The sequence below is a fragment of the Convolutriloba macropyga genome, chromosome 8 (genome assembly GCF_964194025.1).
Source record: "Convolutriloba macropyga chromosome 8, txConMacr16.3, whole genome shotgun sequence".
Lineage (NCBI taxonomy): Eukaryota > Metazoa > Xenacoelomorpha > Acoela > Convolutidae > Convolutriloba > Convolutriloba macropyga.
This window is the reverse complement of record NC_134475.1, coordinates 8,223,282-8,234,747: the sequence shown is the minus strand read 5'-3', so window position 1 is coordinate 8,234,747 and position 11,466 is coordinate 8,223,282. Positions and strand designations below refer to the sequence as shown.

Sequence of the window (11,466 nt, the reverse complement as noted above, 5' to 3'; positions counted from 1 at the left end):
ACAATAATTGCTTCTCTACGAGAGCAATCAACAACAAATCAAAGTCACATGGTCGGACGAAAAGACCACCAGCACTTACATAATGCTTCAAGTTTCGCTTGAGCGCAATTAATAATGCGATCCATTTCTGTATTGACGCTCAGAATATACTGACGTTATAAAGCACCGTGAAATTGAATGTTTTGAAAAATTACTCTGTTCGTATGTCATTTCGGACAAATAAGGGTTTACTGACACTTTGAAAAATTCGTTCATTAAATTAGCGAACCAATAAGTATTTCAGATGCTTCTAATCAGAATTCAATTTTACTATTGTAAATGCGGGCGTAAATGCGATTTCATTGGAATGTGACCTGAAAATGGTTTTGACTTGTCCGAATTCCACGGTTTCACCTGGCCATTGTAGATCTTTCGAACTGCTACAATTGAGTGATTAAAAGCTATTTCAAGGGATCGCTTTCACAAAATATCCTCCGTATATTTCAAGCGTAGACAAAAAGTTAAAAGGTAAGAAATTTGTAAAAGGCTCCAAATGGATTCATTGTTTTTCGGGAGCTTTCCAGTATACCTTTTTTATCTCCACCTTTGCATTTCTGCGCTAAAAAAATATTAATCAGAACAATTGAAAACACGCAGAAATCAGAAAACTCCAAGCCTCCAAATAAATGTGCAAGGTTCGAAAAAAGAAATGGAAATACGACAGAAAGCAAAAAGACTGCAACAGAAAATATGTTAATTCTCAATCTACCGTATTTACATAAGCCGTTCAAATGATTTATTTACAACAATCAGTTCAAGCCAGTAAAAAGTTACTACAAAGAGAACAAAAATTACAAACTAAAGCGAACAGTGAGTTCTATTAAATCTTATGAACAAGTTAATTAATTGGAATGATATCAGATGAACAAAGTTCGCAGGCAATTGCGTCTTTCGAGTTCAGAAGATCACAATTCGGGCACGGATTATACAGGTTTAGATCAACTTGCAAATCTGCGCGACATTTACTACAGGCCTTCGAGTTCACTTTGAATTCACTGACGTCACCGCAGTTCGTGCACTTGAGCATGAAAGTATGACTCACACTATCTGGGTTTTTTGGCACATTCAAGTTTGCGTTCGGGTTGCTGTTGCCATCGTTTAAGTCCTCGTCCAACGCCACAATCGAGTGAGTTTTGTTTGGTTTTTTGGAGCATTTCTTGCCGGCTGCATGTACAGCACATATATGGCAATACTTCTTCTGGCAGAAAGAGCAAGCGAACAGGGCCCGCTCGCCGCTTAAACAGGATCCATTACTTTGGTTGACACATTTTGGTAACGAATTTGCGAGTGACGAATGTGATAAATTATGATGTGATTCACTGTTCAATGCAACTCCTCGGTTAAGGCCGTTAGTGGCGAGTGACTCAGCTGAAATACCGCGCCCCACAACATCTTGTTGTCGCTGATTCCTTGGTTCATTTGACCTAGGAGTAGTCTTCGTCTTTTTCACAGATTTCTGCTTCTGGGTGGTGGACGAAGTCTTTGGCCTGGTACCGCCTGACGGCATCGAAGCGTGACTACTGTGAGGAACCCCGGCGTTTGAGCTCGTTCCTTGACCTGAGCAATTTCGATTTGGTGACAAGAAAAATGGCCCACAAGACCCACTTGAAGACGTCAGAACATTGGTGTGGTGTTCATTAGTTGCCCTAGCTCTCGCATTTCTCGGACGATGGGTGGGCGTGCTTGATTTGTGGTGATGCTTCTTTCTGGCTCCAGAATTCTTACTTTTGTTCTTTATTAAATTCATTCTATTCAACAGCTTGCTCATGGTTCCCATATCTTCATTGTTTTGATCTCTCGAACCTCCACTAATCTGAGCAGGTACTGGATCTCCATGCGAGTCATTTTGGAACCGATAGCGTCGCATGATTGCCGGATGCATCATTTGCAGTGCAGCTTGATTTTCCAGAGACGAGCTCAGATCCAAATGGTTTGGAATGCCCGAAAAAAACTGGCGCTGTCTGCAACCCGAGGAACGCCCCGCAGTAGCTCCCTGGCCCCGACCATTGATCATCACATTTGAGTCATTGTCTTCATCTTCGTCGGCGGAATTACACTCGGAACAACTACAAGAAACTGAATCCTCGCCACAATCGCAGCTGTAGTAAGGTCCGTCGTATATATCTTCTCCATTTATCGTCAACGGCAATCGATCATCAGAGGAGTCCGAGTTGTAATTTATCCTGGTTTGCTGACTTACAGGTGATGGGTTGACAGTATGATAAATTGCAGAGTTGGACGAGTCATAAACATGATAAAGCGGACTCACGTCTCCTGGTATCTGGCCATTAGACGCCATTGGAACCATATCCGAGATAGGATGTTGCGGGAGCATTTCCGGGACAATTTGGCCAATACTGACTTGAGAAGACGGAGGCTGTTCATTGTCAACTTCACCATCAGAAACCTGCGTAGAATAGAATGTCAAGTTTAGCATATAGAGGAGTGGTCATACAAATGAGGCAAAAGTTCAAACGAAAGCGAAAAACCGTTTTTGTTTGCAGGTTCTTTCCGTGTCCTCGAACGTTTGAGGACACGGCAGCTAATAATTCCTGTCTGCTTTTGAGTCAGTATTTAACACATTCTCAATTTTTTATTTTGGCACATCCAATCTTTGCAATAATTTAGCAACAGTTTCAGAACAAAGCGCTTAGTCTGATTAATAATTCTTACCCATATGACCAAATATAATACACCTTCTAATGATCAAACCGCAACCTCTCATTTGTTTTAACAATTCATCATCAATGAAGAAACCCTTACAAATTTGTTCACACAGGTTAATGAATACACAAAATTGCTTAACAGAGGTCAAAGGTACTTACGAATAAAAAATATCGCATTTACCTGTTCGTAAATTCGACCATCGTCAGCTTCTTCTTCGTCACCAGACTGGACTGAAGGCCGAGCAACTTCGAATGAGCCAGAGTCTGGCGAGGCCTGCTGTGTCGTTGAAGAGGCAGTTGACGATCCATTGGAGTCATCCCCATTTCCTGGTGAATTATTGATTGGATTATGGCCCATAGATTCTTCCAAAGTTGCTCGAGCGCTGAAAGCATAAAGGCGAAGTTAGGTAACTATAACTTCGTTTCAAAGCATGAACAATAAATAACATGGCTGGCAGATTTCCAGAAAATAGCCGCAACAGCTTTGTAGATCTGCAGTCTAAAAAAACAGTAAAAAAGACAGACCAAAAGTCTTTTTATTAAAGGCTGAGATGTTATATTTCGATTACGAATCTGTGTTATTGCTGCCTCTATTAGCTGCTCTCAAAAAACCTTCAATTAGAGTGACATACATTCACATGACCTTATATCTTTGAATTAAAGTAAATAAAAGTCAATTCCCCCCAAAGTGAGGAAGTCATTCTTGAGAGTTAGGTAAGTCATTTGTGACCCAAAATATAATCACGCGAATGAACAAAAAACTCGCTCCAATAAGAGCGAATATGATGTCATGCACGTATTTCAGTTGAAATTGCATGAACGAATGAACAAAAAGCAGATTTGAAGTGGTTGTGACATCATAAGGTCGTAACAAAAACCTTGAAGAAGAAACAAAAAACATACCAGGACAAGTCCTGACGTACAATTCGAAGAATTTTCATTGACTAAACTGAAAACTAGACCTCGAACGGACTATGAATGGATTGGGAAAACAATTTTTAAAAATCCTACCCAAAAAATCGAAAAACAGTAAAAATCAAAGTGAAATTGCCGCATGTAAAAAAAACTACTAGCGAGAAACGGAAATTTGTTTTAAACAAAAAACTAGACCTAGAATGAACAATGAATGGATTGGAAAAACCATTTAGAAAAAAATCTGATCCAAAAAATCGAAAAAACAGTAAAAATCAACGTCAAATTGCCGCATGTGACAAAGAACTACTAGCGAGAAAGCGAATTTTCGTTCAAACACCGTTTTCTCACTCTACTTTAAATTTAGAGCGGAAAAATTTCACGCCGCAAAACCACTCGCTTTTTCACTCTACTTCCTGTTTGGGCGTGACCAAAATCACTACTCCAATTTGACTTCAAAAATCATGAAAATCTGTAAAGACATCTTAAAAAAAAGACACCACCCAAATACAATTCAAATTCTTTGAATTGTAAAAACATAGCAGGACAAGTCCTTACGTATAATTCAAAGAATTTTCATTGACTAAGCAAGAAATTATACCAAGAACGGACTATGAGTGGATTGGGAAAACCATTTCTAAAAAAATAAGAAAAAAAATTAAAAAAACAGAAAATCAATGTCAAAATTCCGCATGTGAACAAAAAACCACTAGCGAGAAATGGAAATTTGGCTCAAACAAAAAAACTAGGCCTAGAATGAACTATGAATGGATTGGGAAAACCATTTGGAAAAAAATCCGATCCAAAAAACTGAAAAAAAAGTAAAAATCAAAGTGAAAATGTCACATGTGAACAAAAAACCACTAGCGAGAAAGCGAATTTTTGTTCAAACACCGTTTTCTCACTCTACTTTAAAATTAGAGCGAAAAAATTTCACGCCACAAAACCAGTCGCTTTTTCGCTCTAATTCCTGTTTCGGCGTGACCAAAATCACTAATCCAATTTGACTTCAAAAATCATGAAAATGTGTGATCAGATCTTAAAAGACAGTGCCCCAATACAATTCAAATTCTTTGAATTGTAAAAAACCAAGAGAAGGCCAATAATAGCCCCAGCTACCGCTGTGCGGCTATTAATAAGCGACTAACGCCGGTAAATTGCTCTCAAACGACTGGCCAGCAGTTGGTTTCCTCAGTAGCCAGCTGCGGCTTAGGGAGGCCAGCTTTAGATTAATTAAGGGAGGTGGTAGTTAGCGTCAGGTGAGCATAAGGGGGTTGTGTGTGTGTGTGTGTGGGGGGGGGAGGTGAAAAGTCAAAAGGGTCAGACGAAAAAGCGGTCACGCAAAAAATCGCAGTAATAAAAGAATGAATTCGTGCATCAAAATGGGATGCCCTAATTTTCAGAACGTTTGGCTATTTTTTTCAGAACTACAATGCACAATCTGACAAACCAGTTAACTGTCGAAGAAATGCCCAAATGGGATCAAATGGACAAAAAAATCAGTTGTAACAGATGACTGAATTTTAAAGGCACACTTCATTCTCTACCTTGAAACAGCACTCTGTATCTCGTGCATAGCTGACTCAATGGTCGTCAAGTTACTCGTAAGCTGAGTGTCATCAACTGCCTGTCCCTCTTCAGAGCTCTGCTCTTCTAACGCCGGCCTCACCACACTCAAAATGTTCCCTACCAAGTTTTGAGTAACTTGTTGCCTCTTAATGGCAGCTTGCGCAGCCGCCTCTCTCGGACACTGGGGAGTCATCATTCCACCTCTAGTTCCTCGCGATTCTCTTATCTCTGCATTCTGTACAGCCCTGATAGCTTCCTCAATTGAGGATCGAAGTTGTTCTTCAGTCGAAGAGTAGCTCGCATTCAAGTCTGCTCTCTGACGTCCGGAATGATGGGACAATGATCGATGTCTGGCATGATTCATTCTTGCTGGATTAATGATCGGAACATCCGATGCCAGTTGTTGCATCAGACCTCCCCCTCCAATCGGAAAAAGGTCATGTGGTCCAATCGGATTTGCAAGTCTACCCCGGGCCCGTTGACTCACTCCGCGCCGTGTTTGCCTGAACCCATTAGAACCCAACTCCAGATCATCTCTAGGCGGATTGGGTAAAAATGTTAAATTGTCCTCGACGGGTTCTGCCCAAACCCGATCGCCAAACCCTACGTCAGTTTGTCTAGAACTGGACGCAATATCTGCAAGATTGCCAAGCGGATCCTGCTCTGAGGATGTTGACTCCTCGACCGTCCCGTGAATCATAATAACGTCGAAGGCATCTCGCGGTAACATGCATAGAATGTTGTCAATGCAAACGGGAGCCAGTTCGCATTCGGTTGATATGTCGGATAAAGCTGTCATCTCGTGTAAAAGGGCATCCTTCTCTTGCACAACAGTCACATCGTCTTCTGTCAATGACCGCGTACACACCCTTTGAGTTACTTCACATCTGAAAACATAAATTGTTCAGGCTCAATTCGAAATAGAATTCTACAGCTTCAAAACATGACAGCTCAAATTGCTCTCAAATGACGGTACAGGGGTCTCAACTTCTACGTTTAAAGGCTTAAAAAACGAGTAACTAGAGATCATTATCGCGCCTTTTGTCATTAAACTAAAGTCTGAACGAAAATTTTGCTTCTCGTTTGGAACTGTCCTTGACTGACGCCAAATAGCAAACGAAATCGATTGATTTCAGCTGCTTAAAATGTTGAATGAGAGCGAAATAGACAACACAAAAATCAAGTTGAGGGCGAGAAACCCCCCGAAAAGGCAAATGGGTCCAAGAAATATTGCATACGAAAAGAAAACCCAGATGTATGCCAAAATTTCAACTACCTTGACAAAATTTCCATTTCGGAATGCACGTTTAAAGATTATGCTTACAATTCACTGTCATTTCAAATACTTAAGTTCTCAAAAAAGTTACCGCAGCTATGAAGAACAATTAAATTGTGACTTTGAAGTTAAAAGTGGACTTCTAACCGATCGATGAGATCAGAAATGGTTCTCTCCTGCGCCTCCAAAGCCGCAATCTTCTGAGACGTCTTGCACTTGACCATGTCTTTCAACTGACATTCCCGCTTGTGAACTCTCTTCCGCATAGTGTCAAAATGGTGTGTAACCTCACGAATGGTCTTTTCTTCCTTGTGACGAACCGCAGATATAGTTTCGATTATGATCTGACGAGCGAGCAGAAGGTTCTCTTTACTTCTGCCTAAATTCTCGGACATCGAGATCACCTCTCGTCTGCCCTGTTCTGCGGTTTGTGAAACTAACTCGCATGTATGTTGCTGATGTGAGCCGTAGACTTGGCAGTAAATACAAATTAGTTCATTGCATGTTTTGCAGAACACTTTCATCGGTTCTCCTGCAACACAACATATTCCTTTAAATTGATCATTTGAAACATTTCGGTCAAGTATACTGAACGTCAAAAGTAAGCCCTAGTTTTGCGAAATTCAATTTTTGACGCAATATTTTCTAATAAGAAAAAGGGCAGCTGAGAACAGGTCGCAGTAGCCTAATGCTGTTCCGCTGCGATTACGCAGGAACCAAAATTATAATTATTATTACATCTTGTATTCAAATTTTGGAAATAATTACAACATTGATCCCCTTGGCTAGTAGTCTTGCCAACCTAGAAAGTACAGATAATAGGCAAAGTTAACAAGATATCCCAATGTGAATTTGACGAACTCCATCCAAGTTTCATTGTTGAAAGAAAGTTGTCTCAAAATGCGATATGTTTTCACATGTTTTCAACTACGATTGAGTTTGCATTTGCGTTAAACAGAGAGAGAAAGGATGTTAAAAAATGTGATATGGTGACAATTTTTCTTCTTCTTGTGAGACTTGAATGTTGTTCGTCTCCTTTACTCTGGGTATCTGGTAACTTACAGTTACATATCTGAATTTCATAAGTAGACAAGACCAGCGGGATCAATGGTGTACAAATTTTATCCGAAATTTGATTGAAAGTTACAAGATAGTATTATTGCGTCAAAAATAGGTAAAACTAGGGCGGGGGTGCTAACTTACTTTTTACGTTCAGTATTCTTGCATGGGCACTGTTTCCTTTTCCAACGTCAACAAAATTTGTTTTCATGTTTTCATTGTGTGTCATTTGAACAACCTAACGTTTGTTTTATACTGAAAATGGTTTGCATAGCATAGTGATAGTAACATCATTTTAAGTGGTGGGATTATCCATTAAAATTTGTAAAACTAACTATTACGGGGGTCATTATCAATCTACAGCGGCATTATTTTTGTCTAGGCCACCAAAAAACAACTGTTCTATTTGAGTTGTTTCAGACGTTTTGCCACAATAAATGAATAACCCGACAAATGTCGGAAGAATTGCTCTCGAATGACAGGCGATACAATTTAATTCAGGGGCTGTAGCCTACATAAATTTTTATTTAGGGGTACAAAAATAGTTGACCACCCCGAGATTCGAACAATGGACCTCCCGATCCCTCACCAGAACCACTGCCCACTCGGCTATCAGGCCCTTCTTGCTGCTCTGTTGCAATCGATTTTATTTTCACAACAAGCTTTACTTCGGAGTGAGAGCAATAGAGATCATTCAAAAATGAAAGAACGAAAGCGTGAAAAAATCAGTTGAGAAGTCAAAGAATGTTCTAGAAGAAAATCGCGAAAACTGTCACGCAAAAAATTTGCATAAAAAGACCAACACGTTTACAATAATTGATACGAACTTCGTTCGAGAGCAATTAATAAATACTTTACACAAGCCACTAAAATAAAACGATTAAAATTGTTCAAAATAAGGCCTCGAGAACTTTCTGAGCAATAAACGGCTATTATGATCGTTGAAGTCGTTAACAAAGAGGGTCTGGTTCAGTACTAAAAATAAGATAGCTGTTAAAAGAATAAACGTTAAACAAATTGTAAGGATTGGGGAAAAATGACCAAATTATAAATAAAGCCTGGTAATCAATAGCCTCATCAATATTGTAAATAAATGGGTGGAAGCTCTAAATTCCCTACAAAATTTATGTTACCTTCGTGAACTTGGCAGCGCATTTCATATGGAGATATGTCATAGTTTGAAGGCGGAGCAGCGATACCAATAGAACCCCCACTCGACCCCAAAGAGTTGGATCCGCTGTGCATCATTCTGGTACTTCCCACAGACAGCCCAGTGGCAGCAGTACTTGCTCCTCCACCATTAGAGGGGGGATTTGGGGGTTTTGGCGGCGGTCGCTTGGGCATTGCCGGGTTCCTTCGGCCCTGGCGCTGCGGATCCTCTTCTTGGGCAGCCAGAATCTCAAGGACGCCAAAATTTTTGGGCAGTTGGTGAACGTCGTCCATAAATCCGTTAATGAGAGTTTCGTGTTTGCAGGTCGGACAGCGGACGGTTCCAATACAGTACTGTCCCACCAAACGATTAAGACAAGAGGTGCAATAACTATGCCCACATTGCAGGTTTCTAGGCACGTGTTCACCGTCTCGTGAAAAGTTTTGATAACAAATCTGGCAACTCAAACCCCGGATTTCTTCTAGCGAGGAGTCGTGCAGTTCTGTGTTCTCATTGGAAGCGTTGTTGATATTTACGCCAGCGGCTGAATTAGTTCCAGTGGCTCCCTGTTGCTGGTTAGACAGTTGATTCCTACCGCCGTTCCCAGTAGACGAAAGGCCAGAGAGGCTATTACTTGACAGGGACTGCTCCATGCTTTTAAAGGCCTTCTTAATATACAACACAACTGTGTTAATGCTATATACAACTGGATCAAATGTTTACTTATCGTGGAGATAACAAACACGATCTACCAACGCATTTTCACCTACTTTGGAGAGTACGCAAGTTTGACCAGAAAATGGCTGCTTGTTTAGCATAAGCAAACTCAACGCAAAGCAGAGCTCCAATTAAGCGCGCTGCCAAAACAAAATAATAACATTCACATTCAGCTCATACCATTCTCAGCTCTGAAAATATAAATACGTCACAGTAAAATGACTAAGTTTTTGTCAAGTCACGCGAAACTAAAACAGTCACATGACAATTCTTTCCAAAACAACTAAAAGCAAAAAACAAACATTTTTACAGAGACGCTGAGCAAGCCATTGCACCATATTATGTAGCAAATCTGCGAAGAGCATCGCATTAGTTGCCAATTAAATAACAAAATTTCAAGCATGCAAAAACCGCTTACTGCAGATTTGTAGAGAAACAATTCCGCAAAATGTTAAAATGAGAAATACTGACATCTCAACAATAAAAAATAACAATGCAAAATAAGTATTTTCAACGTTGCGAAGAGGCTTTCCATTTTGCAATCTATAAATTTGTATTGAGTTAAACCATTGTTAAATAATATGAGAGATATTATTGCTTAAAGCTTAACCTGTACTTTGGATAAAAAGCCTGCAAATATCAATATTCAGCACTATTGTTAATCAGAATAGTGTCTTCTATTTTCAAACTTCTATCAACATTTTCAAAGAAAATATAAGGAACTATATTGCAGGCCGTTTCGTTCTCTCCCGAAAATTATGCAAGAAATTTTTAAGAAAATTACCGTCTCAATGCTATCCAGAGACTAAATAATAACGAAAGACTCAATATAAATACCAAGCCGGCAAAACAAAAAACAATAACTGAGCCGTATTATGCTTCTCAAAATTGAAATTTTCCACAGAAAACATTTTTCTTTCGACAATTATCAAATCTGGAAACAAAAAATAGTTATTAGATAAAGTTGAAAAATAAAATGCATTTGCCTGCAAACACTGAGCTTAAAAATGATAGCTAATAAACAATTAATGCAGAAACATCGACGAATAGGTGTCTGGAATTTGCATCCTTTATAAGAATTTGCAATCTTGATCTTTTAAGTTAGCAAATTAAACCAAAATGAAACGTATAATTTTTTAGTTTCGGAAGCCAATCAAATATTTCAGATCGTCTCTCTCGAGGATTGATTTAAATTGAGATTAAACTTCCGATTTTTTTTCGCTGTCAACTCATTTCTTTGTTCTGATTGCCGCTGTTAAAACTGTCTCAAGCACGCATAGATATTCAAATTTCTATAAAAAACAAAAACACCATATGATCTTAAACACCAAAAGAATGATCAAAAACACCAAAAGAATCTTAAGCACGAAAACATACCAGCAAATTGCCGGAAAATAGCCACCATATATTCCCATTGCATAAAAAGAACCGAAAAAAATGATTGCACAAAAAAACTTTTCATAAGTACAACCCTTTTTGACTGATATTTACAGTCACACATACCCCTGTTCTTTAATGAGAGGATACAGGGATTGACATCAATAGCAATAAACATTGGACATGGTAACTAAGACTTATTAGCAAGAAGTTCAAACACTGGGCATCTAAATCTGGTGTTTATGGGTTGATCCTGTTTGATTTTGTTGATGATATTTCTCTGCAGATCAAGCGCGGCATTAGAAGAGGAGTCAAATTAGCCTAGAGACGTCAAAAAGGCGCAAAATTAGGTATATTAAAATAAATTGCTGTCTAGCAAAGTTAAAATTCCAGAAAAGAACTTAAGAAATTGGTAGCCAAAACTATTATCATGATAGGATTAGGGACCATTTAAGTAATCAAGAGTGCTGTACAAAATATTCAGAAATCATTTTTTTTAAAATAAGTTCGTCAGGTAATAGCCTCAATACAAATGGCAGTATGTTCCCTGACGAGGAAAGGCAGGACGAATTGACCTCATTCTAAAAGCCGCCTTAACAGTAGGAATTCAAGGGTTCTATACTTAATGGCGTCTTATAACATTATTCATAAGAAAAACAAGTGATCTAAGGTACTCTGGATCTCGGTAGGTATGATGAATT

General features: G+C 39.1%; 1 protein-coding gene across 1 annotated transcript; it reads right to left on the bottom strand.

The window, feature by feature from the left end:
- Positions 1–716: 716 nt before the first annotated feature.
- Positions 717–9,605, bottom strand: LOC142344428 (uncharacterized). The gene is made up of 5 exons (XM_075396066.1): positions 8,655–9,605; positions 6,610–6,994; positions 5,165–6,073; positions 2,887–3,088; positions 717–2,446 (listed from the first exon to the last, which is right to left on the bottom strand). Exons 1-5 carry the CDS (start codon positions 9,322–9,324, stop codon positions 878–880), a joined length of 3,735 nt encoding a protein of 1,244 aa, XP_075252181.1. The 5' UTR covers positions 9,325–9,605; the 3' UTR covers positions 717–877.
- Between the last annotated feature and the right edge of the window lie 1,861 nt (positions 9,606–11,466).

What these genes read in the sequence shown, in the direction of transcription:
- LOC142344428 (XM_075396066.1), bottom strand. Translation starts at nt 9,324, where the DNA reads ATGGAGCAGTCCCTGTCAAGTAATAGCCTCTCTGGCCTTTCGTCTACT. An exon ending in ATTTCTGATCTCATCGATCG is followed by an intron (nt 6,074 to 6,609) that starts GTTAGAAGTCCA and finishes TTATGTTTTCAG; the next exon opens with ATGTGAAGTAACTCAAAGGG. An exon ending in ATACAGAGTGCTGTTTCAAG is followed by an intron (nt 3,089 to 5,164) that starts GTAGAGAATGAA and finishes TTATGCTTTCAG; the next exon opens with CGCTCGAGCAACTTTGGAAG.